Below are 20,807 nucleotides of genomic sequence, written 5' to 3'. Positions count from 1 at the left end.
ACAGATGGCTTGAGCTTGTGGTTAGCCACATTTCCCAGATGGTTGCAAGCCATTACTAACAGTTATATAGCTATGGATAGATATGTATGGAATGGCATCTTAATTTACTTCCAGGTCTTTGGTCTCTATATATAAATATATATATATATATATATATATATATATATATATATATATATATATACAAGTGAAGTACCTATTCTCTGGTTAGCTCTATCATAAGTCTTATTAAACTATACTTAACATTGTGTTGGTCACATGTTTACAGTTATAATAACATCAAGGGCAGCTGCAGAGTGCAACTGATAATATTTGTTAGTTTTGTAGTAAAGTGACCTTGTAGGGTAATATATCAAAGGATACTACACAAGGTGGCTTGAAGGGACATCAGTGTTTGCTGCCAAGAAAGTCCTTTATGTACCTCGCTTTCCTTGCCCCTCTCAAATAACACAATGTGCTCACTTCTTCTGCTGAAAAGGTTACATCTATTTTCTCTGTTTACTGGTTACATTGCTTCATTTGACACCCCTACCCCCCCCTCCTCTCTTGGGTCATCTTCCATTTCTCTTTTCTACTGAATAGAGCATTCTGAGTTTTATTTGTGTCTAGTGCCTAACATTTTCATTGTCACATATGTCATCATGCTTGGATCCTACACAGTTTTGTAAAACCATAAGTGACCTATTGGTTTGGAAAGTTCCTGGGAAAAGGAAAATAGAACTGTGAAATTGTTTTAAACTCATAAGATCTCACTTCCTAATAAATAAATAAGGAGATGTTTGAACCACACAGTAGGTCAAATTTTCAAACCCAAATGCTACGATTGGTGGATTGTGCTATGTCCCTATACATATTCATGTTTGAAACGTACGTCAACCTAGATGTGGTTTACAGAAGATTCTTGTCATGTTTCTATAGCATTGAACCAGATTTACTATATGCAAATGAGGTTATGTTGTATTATTGGTTGGACCATCCTTCTGTGAAATGTTTCTTAACTATATCTTTCTGCTTTCAGTCTGTCCAGCTTGGCTGTAGTCTCATATACAGAGATTGACTCCATCAGTCCAACTTTTATCAATCGAAAAGTACAATCATTCATCTGTCACAAATACAAAAGAGATATTTGTACCTTGTCTTTCACCCATGGGCTAATTTATAGCTGATGTTACCTGAAATCTATCTAATACCAGATGAGTAAAAGAAAATAAAAAATCCCATATTCTTCCAATTTAGCCCAGGGGTAGCACCTCTGGACCCCCTGATGATGACAACAGACATAGCTCTGTGTGTACTTCAAATCAACCATTACAATTTGATGTATTCATTTCTAAGGAGCTGAAGCTCCATTTACAAGAAAATGTTGTCTGTCAAGAAGGTCAAAGGTGAGCCTGATGGATTTTTGAGAGATACTCCTAAAACCATTTATGAAGATAGAATTGGTTTTTTTGTCAGAAAGCCTTGTGGAGTGATTTGAGCTAAGTATTTACAATGATGACATTCTCTTCTGTTTGGTAATGGTACAAGCAAGGAAGAAATGTTAGTTTAGCATGACTCATCAGGGAAGAGCTATAATTCACAGATGAGGGCCTGAGAGAGGTACAGATTGGGTTAGCATGATGAGGGTGTTATTGGTGTCTAAATAAGGATGGGTTGGGGTGTGGTGGTTGCATTAACTTTTGTGTCCGAGTTTGATCTTAGCTCTAAGAAATTGCACTGTTTGCTGATATATTCATGTTGGTAATATTGGTATTGTTGTCAGAAAGATTGTTATCTGTGGGTGACCACCTATGACCCTCCACCTCTCTACTATTAAAATTGTACCTGCATCTGTCTATATATAGATATGAATCACCCTAAAATTCGCCTGCATCTTTCTATATATACAGATATGAATCACCCTAAATTACACCTGCATCTTTCTATTTATAGAGATGAATCACCCTAAATTACATCTGCATCTTTCTATGTATAGATATGAATCACCCTAGATTACACCTGCATCTGCCTATTTATAGATATGAATCACCTTAAATTACACCTGCATCTGTCTATATATAGATATGAATCACCCTAAATTGGTCGCTTTCAGAGCATATATTAGGACAGTCCTTTCACACCCTTTTGGAAACCTGGATCATACCAGAAACCAAAGTGATGATAAAAGAGAGAGAAAGAGGAATCTTATGGTGTGTAGGAGAAGAAGAGTAATTACTTACAGGTAATTAACCTCAGAAAGAGGGTGGGGTTGACTGTGAGTATTCACCGACTTTAATTTATCAGACTACTTATAAGTGGGAAAGCATGACTGAAGGGTAGCAATTTGGGTTGTGTATTTGGGCATATAAATATTAACAATAAAAATTAACTCCCAGAATACCTGGTTGTTCTCATATTTGCAGTGTGGATGATGGATATCATTGAATCTAGTTAATCTGCTCTTCAACAAAGATTTATCTCTGAAACAATCTTTTTTTCATAAATTTGCATTCATGTACGCCTACCTTTATTGTTCTAAAGTGGCTTCTGTGTTGTTGTAATTTCTAGCAGATTATTTCTCCCTAGCATATATTCTTTATTGTTCTAAAGTGCCTTTCTGGGTTGTTGTATGTTTTATTAGCATTTTGTTTCTCCTAGCTTATTGTGGCAGTGCAATCTGGTCAGTCAGTACATACCTAATAATTTGCCATCAGAAAACTATTTCCTGGTCAGCATGCATGCCATTGAAGTCTGTGAAAGTCAATTCCAAATGTTCCCAATTTGATCTTGACATTAAAGCGAACCTCACTGAAGTGTGTCTCTCGAAATCCCTCTTTGCTAGGCCGAGAACTTTTCAAAAAGTCTGAAATATGTAGGAGATGCAAATCAGGTTGGAGATGCAAGGCATATATCAAACTGAAGAAGGAGGAGATCAGGTTGCAGGGATGAGGAATCGGGTCATAGCACACCGGTTCAGGGTGGTTATTTTGACTGATGTGTGTCTTCCATATTTCTTCACTGATGCATATATTATTCACTTTTGTTGCTTGTATCTATAAAGCCCGATCTTCTTCTATTCTATCATGGTTTTATCTGGAAAGATACACTAGGGGATTTGCAAACATACCGACATGCTTGAACAAAACAGCTATAATAGATGGTTTAAAGAAATGTGAGAGTTTTTGTTGGTATCTTTATCCACTTGAGAAATGGCTTAGTCAAATTTCGTTTGTCTCCGAAACCTAAAGAGGCCAGCAGATTCAATTGCAAAGTGGGAGAAGAATGGAAGAGCGATGGAGCATGTGGGTCAGGGTTTGTTGTTGTTGAGGATTGAGTCTTTGAAGATGTTGTTATTTTCATTCTGTCTGGTATAAAGATGGCTTCCAAAGGTGACTTTCATGTACCTAGTTTTTGGTTACTGTGACATTTCTTGTGCTTCCATCTTGTATCTTTAATAGTGACATCATCATTAGTTCGATCTCATGCACGTCTCCAAACCTAAAACAGGCATTTGATCTGAAGGAGGCATTGAGGTGTAGAGTTCAGTGTTTTTAGATTTTTTTTTAAAGATTAAAAGCTCAGATTGCCTTTATACAAAGCAAATCTCTTGGCCATGCAGTGATGAATTTGAACCCAAACTATTTGTCAACCTGTTTGTTACACAACAGATCGACTTTAATAATTTCTCAAAACAGTCAACTCTGCCACTTTCTCAAGCCAACATTAATATCACAAGAACCCTGACACATAAAGGTTTGAGATGGGGTGTTTTTTTGGGGGAGGGGTGGGAGGAGGAGATGGTTGGAGTGCACCAGTCAGACCAATGCCCAGTGGTGGTGAAATTGTCTTGTGTGGCAGCACCCAAAAGTCTTTGCTGTCACACTTAATTTTGGGAGGGTTGGTGGATGGGGAAGAAGGACGTCTCTCCTTCCCATTCATAGTAGAGCTATTTGGTGGGGTCTATTGCTTACTTTGAATATAAGGATTGGGACATATTTGTTAATAGCATTGACTGCTTGTGACTTCTGACACATTCTTGTACATGAGGAAATGTTTCTTAGGGTTAAAAATGTGGTTTAAAATGTTAAAAAGTTAAAAATGTGGTGGTGAATGAATGGTCAGTTACTTTTATGAGTAAACGATATTGGGTTCTATACATATTCATGAATTTCTTGGAACGGTCAATTAATATTAGTATCACAGTTAGGCCATGAATTTATGGGTGTATCTGATAGGGAATGCATTTCCAAGAACCAAAAGTAGGCAGTTTTTTTTGCACATATCCTCCACAAACAAGAACAATTTCTAAATATAATTGCTGTAGAAGACCGTGTAATTAATTGGGTTACTTCAAGGCTCTTGTGGCGATTATTCTGCAGATAATTGAATCACAAAAGCAAGCATGAAATGATGAGTAACAATTAAGTAATTAGTCCATACTGAATTGTTTTATCAACCAATGGAAGTGTAAATTGTAGGTATAATATTCAGTAATACATTTGACATGACTCTATTTCTCCAGAATTATAAAAGTCTATTCTTCAGAATTCCTTTTGAAGGGAATGCGTCAGTGTCTTATTTTGTCTTTATATATTTTTTTGGCCAAATATGTAACCAACTGTCCTTATAGTAATATTTCTCAGTTCTTTTATAGACCTGTTTAAAGATTGAGAAAACATGACATGAAATATCATCCCACACAAGTAATATTGATTGATAAACTCCCTTGGGTCTCCTGGACTAGGACGAATTTGGCTGGAAGCTGCCAAAAAATTATATCCAAGACTATGAATGCAGTTTTGTATCAACTTTTGGGGATTCTCTCTCACCAATTTTCAGAGCAAGCACGTATACATAACTCAATTCAAAATTCTGTATCGGACACAGCTTGAAAAATGAAGTGAACTGGTCCTAGATCCTAAGAAAAAAGTTGAAAATAATGATGATATTTTCTTGTTTCCTACAGGTTATTCCTAAACTTTTTGGGTACAATTTTTCAAAAATAATCGGGGTAGATATGACATTGCCCATAGTTTAGCAACTAAGGTTTTTTGCACAATTTTGAAGGAACATGTGACCCAAAAGTTTAGGAAAAACCTGTGCTAAAAACACAGTTTAGCAAAATATGCTAATATTTGATCACGTTCTATGTTACACCAATTTTCTAGGAATATATTCTTCCATTTTGGGCACTTTTTTACACATAGTTCTTAGTGTGTATGTTCCCATATATCTCTTAGTGTGTTTGTTCCCATATATCGTTACTTAGTCACCTCTCCTTCTCTGTATCTTCTATGGAATGTTAGAAGCATTTTTTTTAATAAATCTGCCTGTTAAGCCGTCAAATTTTTGTGTTCACTTTTCGCCACAAATGTACTAAATATCTCAAAATGTTTAATCTTGTAACAGCCTTGTGTGTACATGACCACAATTTTTGCCTATGTGGAGGATGGTCATAGCAAGAGACGGCTTGTTAACGATATAGTCAAATTAGTTTAAGCCTGTCACATCAAGAAAAGCTTGTATATTTAAGATGCTTTGGGAAAAAGACTCAAGTCCTTGATTTAAGAGGGGGGAAAAAAATTCAATTTTGTTTCCATGGTGATTGCAAAAGGTAAATGCAACTTGTAAAGGTATTGCATCTTATTTAGAAGTTAATTCAATTAGGCAGAATTCATCAAAGGGATTATGGCAACTATCTTTCTTACTCATCAGTAATTCTGACCTATAAAAACAAGAACTCTTTGCCGATCAATGAGAAAGCTATAGAATACTTGTTCCACACATAGAAAATGGAAGCAATATGAAATGTGGTTTAATGGGAAAACTTAATGTTTTCTTTTAATTTTAGGTCAGAAATTTTCATGCACAACTGTCAAACGTATTTGTTGCTCTTTAGATCTTAGATTTTTGAAAATACTGTATATTCTGTGCAAATATTTTGATAGAATTTTATATCCTGGTGTCATAGGTATGGTTGTCCGATAAGCACACCTAAGTTAACGCCTCTAAGAGGAACTAGGAAACTTTGCCTAAAACTAGAGGCTATAGCATTTAATATACAAAGCGGTGTGTGTGGTCGATTTTAGTGAGATTGATATGTACAACAATTTCACAAGGAATTTAAGCATATTGATCAAAATGTAAGGACAACCCGCTATAAAATCTCATCAATAAAATTCATGAAGTTTACATATATTTAATCAAATTCAAGCATATTCCCAGAAATCCTTTATCCGTGGTCTGAATATAAAGTCATTGACGCAAGGTCACCATTTTGAGGACACCAGGGATGCAGTGCAGTATTATCAAATACTAGGGAATTGAAGGGGAGTGCCTAGGGGTCACCAAGGGGAACCAATATCAAGGTTCTGTGAATACTCAGCCTACACTTCAACTTTTTCTCTTTCAGCTGTTTTTTGACCCCTTTTGTAATGCTTTCAATCTGTGAAACTAATGTCTCTTTGCCTCCATTTTCTGCAGTGGTTACTGCATTGTATAGGCTGTGCTTTGCAGAGCTCAGTCAGACTTTTCCCCTTCCCCCACCCCCCTCCTTCCCACCACAGCTTATAAGCCAGCAGATGATGTGTTTCTGCATGTTAGCCCTACTGACCCATGCATGGACCATGAAGTGGCCGAAATTCAAAACTGGTGGCAGTCTTTTGCTTTATTTATTATTTGGGTTCAAAAAAGCTTGGTTGTGGATGTCAGGTCATTTCTTCTGTAAAATTTGGAGCTTTAATTGGGCTCTGTGGATAAAATCAAAAAGTTTGTTGTAAACAATTTTAATTCTGCAGGAATTTGTTTTAATAATTGCAAACTGCTCTTTAATAAGTTTCATTGTCTTTCATTTCATTTTAGTTTCCTGCTTTAAGGAAAGTTTTGAAAAGCACAGCAATTCTACAGTACCAATGTGTATAAATGCAACAATATTTGCTTCATTATATGTGTCATGTGTGTGTGACCTTGATCTAGCAATCAATACCAACTGTTAATCCATAATTCATTTATAGTGAAATGAAAATACCTTGGTTTTTTATAAAATAATGTTTTTTCATCTGTTCGACCCCTTCTCCTCCTCCCAATACATTCTGTTGTGGTTGTGACATGATTTCTTTTGTTCTGGGAGTTGTTTTCATTTATTACATCCACACTTCAACCATGATCAGTAAATCCATTCATAAGCACTGGTGGAAAAACATTCTTTTCCATCAGAGGAATATTTCTGGAGCAGCTTTGAGATTTGTTGATCTTTTTTCTAAAACGGCGAAATGAAGAATACTACATGATGTGAATGCATAGCAAAGCAGAAGATTTTTTAGGAATGATTATGATAAAGGAATTATAATATAGTTTAATGGTCACACAAATAGTCCACGTAGTTAGTTAAATATGCAAGTTGGTTCATGTTGTGTTGCCAATTTGTGTTGCCAATTTACTTTAATAATTTATTGCTTGAATCTTCAAGTTATGACTTCAGATAGTTCTAAAGATGAAACTCTTTTTTCAATTGCATTTCATGACTCATTCAATTATGTCAGTCAAATATACTTTCCACTAATGCTATCTATCATCTTGCTTACCATCACCAAGTGCAATACTTTAAAAAAAAAATCTTGGTCAGAATTATTTGAAGAACTCTTAGTTTCCCATAATTTGGCAATTAATAAATAAAAATAACTTAAATATTTAATTAAATAAAATATAATGATAGCTTATAAAAATCACTCAACGACGACAATAACCTACGACCTACAGTTTTGTATTTTGTTTTATGGTAGGTTAGGTCTTCATTCCTATTGCTAACTCAACTGTAAGAATGTTGTACACTATGGTTAAATGAGGGTATGGTTACTAGCTTTCTTATTTGGTTGAAAAGTATAATTGCTTTCTGGAGATACTTAGCATCTGTCCAGAGGAATTAAGAAAGTAATTTTTGCTGGAGTTGTTCTTGCATGAGGGTACATCTTGGTTTGCCAATATAGCCGTCAGCAACTGTACGTGTTAATGTGATGCTCGACCTAGTGGTTAATGTATGGTACTTAGTCTTGGCAACGCAAATGGTAACAAGCTGTGTGTCACAAACTGTAACATGTGAGGTGGACCATCTTCCTCTATGTACAAAAATTTGCCATTGAAACATTCTATTAACTAAAGCCGGAGACTTCATCTTTGGTGACATTTTAATATTCTTCACTAACACAATCTGTTTACTAATGAACATCATTTGTCAAGTTTGTTTATAATATGTATGGAGAAAGTACAAAACTTGAATATTGTATTAATGAAGAAATGTTTTGGGACAAATCGTTTACAATCGAATATAACCAACTGTTACGTAATACTCATTATATATTTCATGACATAATCTGATGCGCAATTAGGGATAGTTGGGGGGGTGGGGATGAGGGGATGGAAGGGGACAGTTGAGGGAAGGGATCTGCCTCAATTTGATAAATTGTCATCTGATGTTGCAAGAAAAACTTAAATGCTCCTTTAAAGTTTTCACCCTTCTAGTTGCCTCTGACACTTTTGAAAACTAGCGTTGTCCCTAGACACAGACTCACAGGCTTCTATTCAATTTCACAAATTGTGATTGTTAGGACAGGTAATATGTTGACCTAAAGTAGACGTAACTCTTCCCCGCGTACTCCGTTTGACGCCGCCAAGAGATTATTTCAAGTTTGAGAACCCTATCTGCTTTCCCAAATGGACTTTACTTGTAATGAGCAGTTTCCTAAAAGCATAGTGATAATATTACATTCTATTTTTTCCAATCGTATCAGAGAGGAAGTAAAATGAGACTTACACAGAAGGAAAAAAACGTGTCCTGAGACCCTCTCTCTCTCTCTTCTGCGTCAATGCAAGATATCTTACAAGAGCAAATGTCTTAGCTAAACAAGTCAGAGGCAAAACTACAAATATTTTCTCAAATTGGTTTGATAGGAATGTTTAAATTTGTGGGTTATGCTGTCAAGGTTGTGATGAGATGAAAGTTGTAGTGCATATATACAGTTGTCTGCTGTGTGTTTGTTATCCTGTCTCTATGGAAGTTTCTTTTACTCGGAAAGGTAACTTTCTAGAATGTTAAGCTGAAATAATAAGTTGCGTAATGAATCTCGTTCTACCTTCGGCCAACTCCATGGTGTTGAACAAATTTTATTAAAAGTTTAGTGGTATATACAGATTTACATCGCTCCTCTCTTACCTGTCTCCCACTCCACATCTGCACTTTCCCATCTACCTAACCGACACCTTGGAACATACTGCACCTTCCCTCTCTAGGCACCGCCCATTTGAATACTCCTCTAACCAAATCAACCATTCTAAGGAAAAACTACACAAAATCTGTATCTGTTTTAGTTCTGTAGTTTGTATTCTTCTGTAGTTTGTATTCTTCTGTAGTTTGCATTTTTCTGTAGTTTGTATTCTTCTGTAGTTTGTATTCTTCTGTAGTTTGTATTCTTCTGTAGTTTGCATTCTTCTGTAGTTTGTATTCTTCTGTGGTTTGTATACTTCTGTAGTTTGTATGCTTCTGTAGTTTGTATTCTTCTGTAGTTTTTATTCTTCTGTAGTTTGTATCCTTCTGTAGTTTGTATTCTTCTGTAGTTTGTATGCTTCTGTAGTTTGTATGCTTCTGTAGTTTGTATTCTTCTGTAATTTGTATTCTTCTGTAGTTTGTATTCCTCGGTAGTTTGTATTCTTTTGTAGTTTGTATTCTTCTGTAGTTTGTATTCTTCCGTAGTTTGTATTCTTCCGTAGTTTGTATTCTTCCGTGTGTAGTGTGGTACATTTACTGTATTTGGCATTTCTTTATTAGAGAGGTGACTTGTGACTGCCATCACTATTAGCGATAAACTGATGTGGGCATTTGGAAGAGATGGAAGATAAAAGACACATGAGGTACCCCCAAGTCCTCCAGTTTTCTCAGACTTGTTAAAATTGGCTTAATTTTTCATTGATATTCAGCAACACATAGTGCTTCCCAGAGATTAAGTTTATGTTTGTTTTACTTTCTGCATGAAGGTGCACCTCAAGTTTATTTCCCTCTTTCACTATAGCAACCCCTTTCATCGACAGGGAAAAATACTTAAAAACGATTATCCATTTTGTTCATAACCAACTTCAACCATCTTCAAAACCCTGGGTAAATCTGCTTATCCTGTGAGAGATTGATTCTGTCTTGTTTCCTGGAGGCAATTTTTTGGTGCGAAGGACTAGTTCTTTTTTACTGTTAAGAGCATTATTTTGGATGCGGTTGAGAATCTATATACTGTTCTCAGAGCAAAAAAAGACTTAAATTTTAGTAACCATAAAATTTGTGTCTTCTGATGCATGGTCATGGAGATGCATGATTTCCCTCGGGGATGCCATGAGACGGAATAATTTTTTGGCTTGCATCTTCTCGCAATGTTTAAAACTGGAAGGGTTTGTGTAAGAATAAAATAGGAGTCGCTGTACCCCGTCTTCGAAGAGATTTCTGCTCTTCGCTACCAGGGCTTTTTTTAACAATTTTTTTTTATAACGCTCTTCATTGACCATGACGGTGTCGTAAAGCTATTTTATCCTGTCTTGCAGATGTTTTTATAGATTTCGACTCATTGAATTTAATCTGTTTGAAGCTGGAAGCAAACATTTTGAAACCCCTTTTCCCCCTTTTGTATCTCCTGTCATAAGATCTTGGAGAATGTTTATCCAACTAAATATCAAAAAGTTTTTCTTAGGCAAAAAGTGGTTCAATGTCTTTGAATATCAGAAAAGTTTGTCGTCAAAATGAAGTGCGGGGATAGCTTGGAGATGGCAAACTGCCAGAGAAGCTTGCAAAAATGTGGGTGTCAATTTGATTGTGTTTGACAAGGTTCTTTTCTTGTTAAAAACAATTTATAGATACTATTTAAATTTAATTAAATAATGCTACTGAATATGCTGGTACTATGAGTACAGTATGTCAGACTTATATGATATTAGTTGTCTGGGTTTCAACCTTTATTACAAACAGGCCTTCAGTAATGGTTAGTGTCAATGTATATATGAAATATTACATAAATATTAAAAGAAGAGCATTAAATTCTAGCAGGTAAATTGATTTGATTTTTCCTTTTTTTCCAAAAATGCATTGCAATTTTTGCACAAATACAGTAGCTCTGCAGTTGTAAAGAACTGTAATAAAGTTGGACGATTAGAGTTAGTAAGGACTAGTCAGTCATGTTGCCATTATAACCTCCTCCACTCATGCCTTGACCCCCCCCATACCCATCCCCACCCCCTTTCTGCTGCCAGCCAAATTGCCAATCCCATCCATCTTTGCTAAAATGACTTCAGTTTATAGAAACAAATTCAAGTTATACCCTATATAGTAAATGAGAGGAGTGTTGCTTACATTTGCAACATTGATACATGGTTAAGAGGGGGAATCCTTTGTTTATGTAAATGAATAATTTAACAGTTAATCTATTGGGTAATTTGCATATTGCTTCCCAATACTGAGCGTTATAGAGACCCTTCCATGTGTGGGTCCAGTGGTTGGGGGAGGTATACAATCTGTCTCACTTCCCTGTTCAATGTATCACGCAAAATCATAACTAGTTATCAGCACATTCTTGCATTTCTGACCTAATTACATACCTAATTGATATATTGTACATATTAAGCCTCAGTCTGCACCATAAGATGGGCTACGATAACCCCATATTCCTTCGCAGGGGGGTCTGCTACAAAGACCCCAGGGCTACATCCCCTCCTTCCAAAATGCCGACTTCACTACCTAGATGGCATTATGTGTATGTTTACACATCTTCTATCTCTGTAATATTCTTTCAAGTTCTTTCTTTTGAAACTTATTTCTTTTTATTTCATTCTTTTTCAATATTCTATCTCTTAAAAAGTGTCTACTATTTACCCCAAGTACTGAGGCGGTCTCAGATTTGACACTTTTTTTGACTTTTGGATTGAAAATATTAGACACAAGATTTTATTTTTCCTACTATAAACATAACAGCTAGTGTACATGATGAATAAGCAACAAGAAAAGCCAGCAAAACATATTTGCAGAAATATGCAGAGTGGAATTTATTGATTTTATTGATTTTTCATTTCTAAGAAAAAAAAAGAGAAAAAAAAAAAGAAGAACTATGTGTGTTTAATGGATGCTGTAAACCAGCCCTCAATTTGGTGAGATTTTTAGACTTGATAAATATTGTCCTCCGTCTCGTCTGGTTTCAGATCTCTCAGAACAGAGCGTCGGATCAATAGCAGACACCAAAGGTACCAAGGAGGAAGAAGATGTTGTCCTGGATACCCTGCCTCAAGAGATCGATATCGAAGTACTTTCAAGTTCCAACAAAGTAGCGATATCAGTGGAAGGCATCACGGTATGATGAGGCGGTTGACCTGCCGAGTTTAATGTCCTACTTCTTATATGTTTGTCAGTATTTGTCTCTATAGGCCAAGTTTGTCTGATTTGATCCATACACTGCTTGATATCATTCCATTATTTCCCCCCCCCCTTCATCCCTTGGCTGTTCTCTTCCTCCTGCCAAATTGATGTGCAGTGGGCTTACACAAAGGGCAAGGGGGGGGGGGAGATAGGGATCTCTTAGTGAGTTGTCACAGTGTAAGAAATTGCCGGTAATCTAGAAATTTGCCAAACGCCCTGACACAACAGTGAACAGTCAAACAACAGTCTTGGTCTAAGTCTAGTCCAATTTTGTGTAAAAAAACTCCTCCTGAACGGCTGGGTCGATTCTCTTGAAACTTGGTGAGAAGGTAGCCCAGGTTGAACCCTCGTGTCTCCAAGTGGAAACATTGAATTGGTGTGGAACCTTGAATTAAAACATTGAATCGACATGGTATAATGGAAATGTCACATACTGTCAGAATATGTGGTTGCCATGGGAATCCAGGTCAAAGGTCTCATGGTTAAAAGGTCAGATGTATATTTTTAATTTTTGTGTCAAAAACTCCTAAAACGGTATGTTGGCGATGAGATATGAAACTCCATGGATTTCCTTCTAGTTAATACCTGCTGTCTGTTTCACCTCAAAGCAGGATACAATTTTAGTCCACAATTTTTAATGACATGGGTATCCGGTTTTACATTCTTCCTAAGGTTTATTATTGTTTAAACCAACTTGTTATAATTTTCTTTTTTAACAACTGATCTTTCTTGTGAGCAAATAATTGAAGAGAAATCCACTTCTGGATACTCTCTAAGGGTCACAGCTGTTTTAATTCTTTTTGAATCTGCAATTCCGCAGCCCTAAACATTGTGTTTATAGCCTGGGTATTCATCCTTAGTACTGATGTTCTTGCTCATAATACCATGCGTGATAGGGATGAAGGACCCAGTTACTAGCAGCAAGATATTTAGGATGTTCCAAGTTGTGTGCTTCTTCTACTTCTGTTACGTGTAGAGAGTATATAGAATCAAATACCTACAAATAATGTATCTGTGCTACAACAGAAAAGAAAAAGCTAATTAGTAAATTAGAAAATATACAAAGCTAGTTAAAAAAATAAAATAAAACTAGTGTCTCTCTAATTTGGAAGGCCATTTGTTAGAGAAGACTATAATGTCTGACACATAGAAACCGATAAAAGTTCAAACAAGTCATTTGAGCCAATGTTTCTGTTGAACATGTACCGATTTGCTAACTATCTTAAAAGGAATTTTGTTGGGGTGCCTCTTTGCAACGTAATTACCTATATCACTCACCTTTGCCACCAACTATGTTTGCACTAATATTAAAATGTGACTTCAAATGAGTTGAGATAATCCTTCAGTTGCTTTTTCAAATTAAGAAAGCAAATGGTGAGCTGATGACCAAGTGCTTTACACCATTGTTTTCATGGTGGTGAGGTGGGGTACGTTGGGGTACGGTGGGGTGGGGGTGTTAAGGAAAAGTACACTAGTATGTAAACGATGAGCCATAAGTTTGTTTCCATGAAAGGTTCTATCAAAAGAATTTAAAAGAAGGTCCAGGTAGATTGCATTTAACCATTTTGAGCCACCCCCCCATCCCCCAAAAAAGATAATATCATAGCGTCTTCTTCACCCGTCTCCACACAACGATTACACCGTCGCTCTACCACAGTGGCTCGAGAACAAGAGGTTTGTTTCATCATCAGCTACCATTCAAGAAGTGGTTTATAAAGATTGTTTGACTTGTCTGGTGATTTAGCGCTACTTGTTACAGGATCTGACACTCTGTCTGGTTATTCTCTCCTCATAGTTTCCATTAGTTATGTTCTATTTTGTTTACTGCAGTACCCAGTCACGATGAAGGAGTTTAATTCATATTTCTTTATTTTTTGGGGGAGGATCTTTCGCAGTCTTAAATAAGATTTATCCTGTCATCATTGTTTGCCTATAAAGATGCCCTCTGACGTGCTTTATCTTCCATCCCTTAACCGACATTTATGGATTCCATGCTTCTTTTTTCACTTAAAACTAGCAGGCCGAGATAACATTGACTGTGCAAGAAAACTCTCAGTCTCTGTCTCTGCAACAAGGGGGAGGAGCGAATTTGTCATTTTTAATTTGATGAGAGAACCGAAAAAAATGTTACACCTTTATCGAAGTAAATGTTGATGGAAACAGCAAGAGAAAGTTGGCCTATTGTTGCCTTTAATGCGCCATTCCATCCCCACAGCCACTTAAGATTAGCGACCTAAATGTTTACGCTTGAGTTTATGGAATCTGAGATGTATTAGCCAGCCATTAGTCAGGTTGAAAGCTTTGCCGACCTATCTGGCTCGGCTCGCGTGCGTTCAACCTTCGCAGGTTTTTGTCAGCTAGTTCACGTACGTACGTACGCCACAACGATAATGACGTAGAACTAAACAGGAAGCCCATTTCTTTCCCGAAGTTCATCTTTGGTTTGTTCTGGGAAAGAAAAACTTACTCATCGATGCAAAAGCAATGTCTTCAATTGGCAAACAAGTAAAAAAAACTTGAGCTCTTAATTTTTGGATTTGTGATGAATAGGAATTTATGCTTGTATAGGTATGTGAGAGGATGATGCTAGAAAAAAATTTAAAAAATGGGGAAACAAATATTACGGCTAAACGAAAGATGAAGTGGAAAAATTTTCATTTGCATTTTTCATATATTTGGCAATATCAGTTAAGTCCAAGTGGGTTTTTTTGTGTTGATATTTCTTTTGGATTCCCTGTGTACAGGTACTTGGTAAACTCATTTAAAATGCAAATTTATTCGTCACTTATTCTCTAAAATTTGGATACTCTTCTATCATTAAGTTGTACGTGGATCCTCCTTTTTGAGTACACAGGGACTATCAGGGTTTTTTGTTGTTGTGGAGATTAAAGGTCATTTGAGGTCACCAGAGGTCAAAGACTAAAAAAACATGAAAAGTACAACGTACTCCAAAAGAAGTTAGTTTCACCTTAGTAGTTACCAGAACCCTATAATTTTCTCTGAGTGTCAGAGTTGGTCTGGGTCGTGTGAGGTCAAAACTTGAAAATATCGCATGCAGTGTTTTCAACTCTTCCTTTGGTTTCAATAAAAATGTCCTCCTATAGCATTCAAGGCTTGTTGTGGTTGCGGCATCAAAGTTCAAACTGTCACAAAAGCATCCGTTTGGATTGGATGCACTTCTTCCTGCTCAATGCAGTAACCTAACCTGTTCTTTTATTTTTATTCTTTACCTGATATTTTTGCCATGCCTTTTTTATGTTTAATACTGGTTAAGTTCTTTTCTCTCCGATTAACTTTCTCTGCTGTGATATGGGTAAACAAATCAACAGATAACGTTACCAGCGGTTACAAGATCAGATTCTTAGGTTCCTGTAACAGAATCAGTATTGCTTTCAATGCTTGCAGTGTCTACTACTGCACGACTTGAAACTACATATTTTCCTATCTTGAAAATCTTTTTTCTCTTTGCTCTTTTCTTTGCTTTCTGCATGGTCTGTCTGACAGGTTTTTTCATTTTTATATATTTTTTTTCTCCCTTGTTCGGAGGTGCCAGATACTACATCTTAAATTAAATTTGAGCCATATTTTTTGGATACATTGTATTGTCAAGTACACAGTATATCATTTGATTTTGGCAGCTTCAGACATTTTTCAAAGATAATATTGACACTGAAAAGCTGTTGTAACTCAGAACCGGTTTCCATTTACAGATTGATTTTTGGTGGAACCAGAGAAATTAGGGAAGGATACCGTTTTAGAGCGATGGGGGACATTTTTTATTCGATCAGATAACGAATGAGTAGTCAATAGGTTGTTACTACAGGTCAGTTCTATGTAATGTACATTATAGGGACTTCAAAAGTATAGTGTATGTAGGTATAGCAGAGGGAGGGGGAGGGGTGAGAGGGAGGGGGAGAGGGAAAGGGGAGAGAAATATGGAGCAAGGAAGAGGGAGGTAGGTGATGGAAAGCTAGTCATTCTAACTGGTTCTGAAAATATTACTTATTAAAGCTTTTGGAATTGTTCATTTTAGAAAAAGAAAATATCATAAATTGTTTGAACCATTTGTTCTTCTGTTCCTCCCTGCCCCATCCCCCCACTCTAGTCTCATAAACTGGTTACTAATATATGTCTTCAATATGTTACCCAACCACAATATGTCTTTCCCTAGTACACAGAGAGTGAAAATCACTTTCATAACAAATTGTGAAGGGGAAGCGGAGGGGGATCGAAAAGTTAAAATGCATTTAACCCTTCAGTTTCTTTTGGAAAATGAGTGCTCTGTTAAAAACATTTATCCTTTTTACTTAATTCTATCTTCTTACAAAACTTTATGAAATAGAACCATCCATCTAAAGATATTTGCCAGAAAAACAGGAAAGTAACATTTCTTAAAATGTATGCAATACCTATATTTCAATCTCTTGGTAGCAGCAAATGTAGCTTATACACTCTTTGCCTTTTTTGAACAATTTGAACATTCAGTTTTATGTTTTAAATGATTCACCTCAATTTATATCTTCATAACAACATTTCCAAAATACTGGTGGTGGGTATTTTATGCACGAGAGAATAAATTAGTTGCTTGCGGTCTTTGTTCGAGTTCTATAATGTGTCCGTGCTATTAATACATGAAAAAAGAGGGGAGGATTCACGTGGATCAATCCAAGTACGTCACTATGGTAACTGTTAAGCGTTGCCGGTACAATTTAACTACAAGCCAGGGATGAGGACAGGTTTAAGTGTGATGTTGAAATGGAAGACGATGCTAATGGTTTTGTCATGCTGTGTATTGTGAAGAACATGACAGGATGTTTTTTTGGTTTTTGGTTTGTTTTTTTAACTCTCATATTTACTAGAGATATTATATTAATTGAAAATGAATAGGTTTTTAGAATTGAACACTTGTTAAGCTATTAATCAATAGTGTTTTCATAGTCGGTTAAAATTTCACGGAGGGAAAAAACAAGGAAAATAGCTATGGTAAAGAAGAAAAGGCTCACTTTTCGTTTGTTTTTTTCCTGTTTTGGTATGCTGGTGACATAGCCACTTTCAGCAAATCTTTAATTTGTGAGAGAAGTGAATTAATGAGAGCTAGAATTGTCAAATTGGAGTGACTTTTGGCTTTCATGAATACAACAAAACTTTTCTCGCCATGCCAATCTTGCCCTTGCGTCGTCGTATATGCTATTTACATTTGACAATCCGTTCACCAGTGTACACTATATCCACGTTCCACACGTCTTCAAAACATATATCGGGTGGATTTCTTCTCTCGATGGTAGTATTTTTGTTGGAATTGTATTTTTTTTGTTTTTTATAATGCCCAAATAATCTTTTCCATGGCATTTTTAGAATCACATGACCAAGTGATATGCTGTCCATACATTTTAAGTAATATTTGACACCACAACGTCCCAGTAGGTTAGAAAAGAAAGTCTGTGCAATTGTTGGTTTGAACTTATATTTAAATTTAATATTTAATATTTAATTTTTTCGTTGAGAGAGAACAAACCTTAAGATGAAAAACTTCTTTACTTTGCTGCTGAGCTAATATTTTATTGAGATATGTAATTGCATGGACACAGTTGTGGCACTAGCCAAGGCAATCTGGGGGGGGGGCGCAAGGTGAATATCTGGGGTAAATTGACCCCTTGTTCTCCCTCCCATAACATCGCCACTGCATGGACAGGTCGTCTTGCTGGGATATTGCTCAACTTTATGTGTTAATATATAACAGAGGGCATAAAACAAAGTTCTAATAGTTTCTTATGAATCAGTAAAAGTTCATTTGTTGGAAGCAGCATAGATCTTTGTTTACCAATGTATATACAAATGTATATTTGTCACCTATTTTATTGTTATAGAAACAGTTGTTATGAATAAATCTCCTATAAATACTTCATAAAGCCTAGATACAATGTAGTTAAATTGATATTTTAATTCTGGTGCTAATTTTTGTGTTGGCTTAATAGGATACTGATTGCATGAGAACTTTGTGGCAACTTCAGTCATTAAAATTAAATTTCATATACAGTAGTAAAAATTTACAAATCTGCTGAAGAAAAGTTGTACCCTGTAGTTTAATGTGATTATTCAGGTATCCGAAAGTGATGTTTGCAGCTGTCACGATAGTTATAGGGTTGTGTTTGTCTGATCTAATAAAACATAATTCACACAGTTTATAATCTCATCAACTTGCATTATGGTAGTAAAGCACTTTGACTTTTGGTTTAACGGTCCCAAATGGTCCCACAAGACTGTCGGATTTTATCTGCTCATCTATGAAGGAATGAAGAGTACCACAGAGCAGAGAGAGTTTTATCTGCTGCTGCTGAAAACACTCCCTCTGATTGTGTGATCAATTAATTGTTGGATCTTTACATCATAATATAAAGCCTTGCCTTACAAGCAACTTTGGGTCCTTTCCAATGACCAGTTTCATTGTGATTTGTGTATGGCCGTTGCATAATAAATAAAGGGCCGATTTTAACACTCACAAAGTGTATTAGCCGACAGGATGAGGAGGGAAAAGTTGGTTTTGTCATTCAGGCTAGGCGTCCGGAGATTTTTCACCTCGATGCCTCCGAAAGTAATTAGAACCGGTGAAGAATCATTTCCTCGGAGGGCAAATGTGAGCTGTAACGAAGAACAAGACTGGGAGTTAAAGAGGGCACGATCCGATCAGGGGGGGCCCACCCCCCCCCGAAAAAAAAACATTATCTAAAAGCAAGTATCACATTTTAGTCTGACAGTTTTCTCGATCCGTCCGTCATTCCCCGCAGGTGAAGTGGTGTGTTTTATTGAGAAGCGGAGTATTTTCTCGGCCTAGTTTGTAACTGAGTGAATTCGATTAAGATATGTTACCAAAATTAGCCGCGGTTCTTGTTGTTACAATACCGATGAGATTTTGGGTTTAGCTTAATAAGTTATTGACAGGGAGTCGAGTAACATCTCAGACAAGAGAGGGAGAAAGAGAGAGAGGAAGGTGGAGAGAGAGAAAGAGAAATCCCCATCTCCTATAAACATATTTGATCCTTTTTCAGAATGACTTTTTTTGCACTATTTTACCCAGCTGTGTTGCATCTCAGTGGCCACTAACTTGTACAAGGCAAAAAATTGTCTGGTATTTCTTCTTGATATTTCTCTTGAATGTAAGTCCAATAAATATAATATAATATAACTTTTGTTCAAATTATCAGTGTTATATAAATCTACAATGTCACCAAACAAGTAATTATTTTATTTCTGCCTTGAGTATAAGCCCCTCTGGATAAGAATTGTTTGTATACTTTAAATGTTTGCTTTATTGACAAAAGAGGAGTTTACAAGTGATGTTGTGAGACGTTTTTAACTCTTATCATTGCTTATGCTTATTACACACACGTGATACATGATAAATGAAACTTAGATATTTATCAAATTTTGAACATACTCAAAACATGCTTTTCCTGTGGGGGTTTTTCTTCCTGTTTGCAGTTTAGCTTGCATGGATACATATATTACACAACATGTTTACTCTTCATAATAAAATAAATAAGTTTGTTGCTTTTCTTAGAAAATGAATTGATTACTGGCCAGCAAGATGAATACAGGAGCTAAACCAATGAGTGTTGCATTCTCTATTTATGTAATAGCCTACCTTCACACAGTTCCTCTAAATGGATGATAATTAAGGTTGATGTGCTGTTCAGCCTGTCAATTTTTTTCTTAAAATATTTTATCCTTTAAACATCTGAGGCTCATCAATGAAAGTGACTGAACTACATATTCTAAAAGGTGCAACACAAAACTTGATAAGGAAGGAAATTTAAGACTTTTATGTCCTCAAATTAAATGTTAACAATACCTTATAAATTTGTCAAGGATAAATGATATTGAATGTCAGCCAAGTATACTCTTGTTTCATATTAAGTGGGGAATAAAAAACTTGTTTTGTCTTAGTAGAATATACGATGGATTAACATTAATATTTTGGACTGCATTGAAGAGCCGACCTCAATTAAAGCCTTAAAAGGGTTTGGTATTCCAGATATATATAGCAGATTGTAAAGTTGAACATCTTCAAAACTGGTATAGCAATATAGTTGCATTACAGCACTTGAATTTTACTTTGAACCCCAGACTATGAAATACTGTAAGGAATACAATTCTACCGAGACTCCCCCCTTTAAAGGTATATTGTAAGTTCCAAGGAATCTAATTCAGTTTGATTGACCAGTAGATGAGCTGCCTTTAGTTGGATATGTCACTGAAGAGGTGATGCGTGAGACCTCCATGTCGAATGTGGGATATGATTATAATGAATTATTACAACATAACTAATTAGAGAAACACATCCAACATGATATGTACATACATTCTACATTCTTATGTTACATATACATCACAT

At 36.0% G+C, this 20,807-nt stretch overlaps 1 protein-coding gene across 5 annotated transcripts in view; it reads left to right on the top strand.

Annotated features, from left to right (window-relative positions):
• The window catches only part of LOC139979753 (protein O-linked-mannose beta-1,2-N-acetylglucosaminyltransferase 1-like), a 146,352-nt gene that overhangs the window by 92,425 nt on the left and 33,120 nt on the right, over positions 1–20,807 (top strand). For all 5 annotated transcript variants that reach the window (XM_071990861.1, XM_071990838.1, XM_071990869.1 and 2 more), the window contains one exon: positions 12,202–12,350. In XM_071990861.1, coding sequence (XP_071846962.1) covers positions 12,202–12,350 — 149 coding nt within the window. The remainder of the gene's footprint in view (positions 1–12,201; positions 12,351–20,807) is intronic.

Source organism: Apostichopus japonicus, chromosome 2, assembly GCF_037975245.1.
Source record: "Apostichopus japonicus isolate 1M-3 chromosome 2, ASM3797524v1, whole genome shotgun sequence".
In the NCBI taxonomy this organism is placed as follows: Eukaryota; Metazoa; Echinodermata; class Holothuroidea; order Aspidochirotida; family Stichopodidae; genus Apostichopus; species Apostichopus japonicus.
The sequence above is the reverse complement of the archived record's forward strand: the minus strand, read 5'-3'. Positions and strand labels throughout refer to the sequence as shown.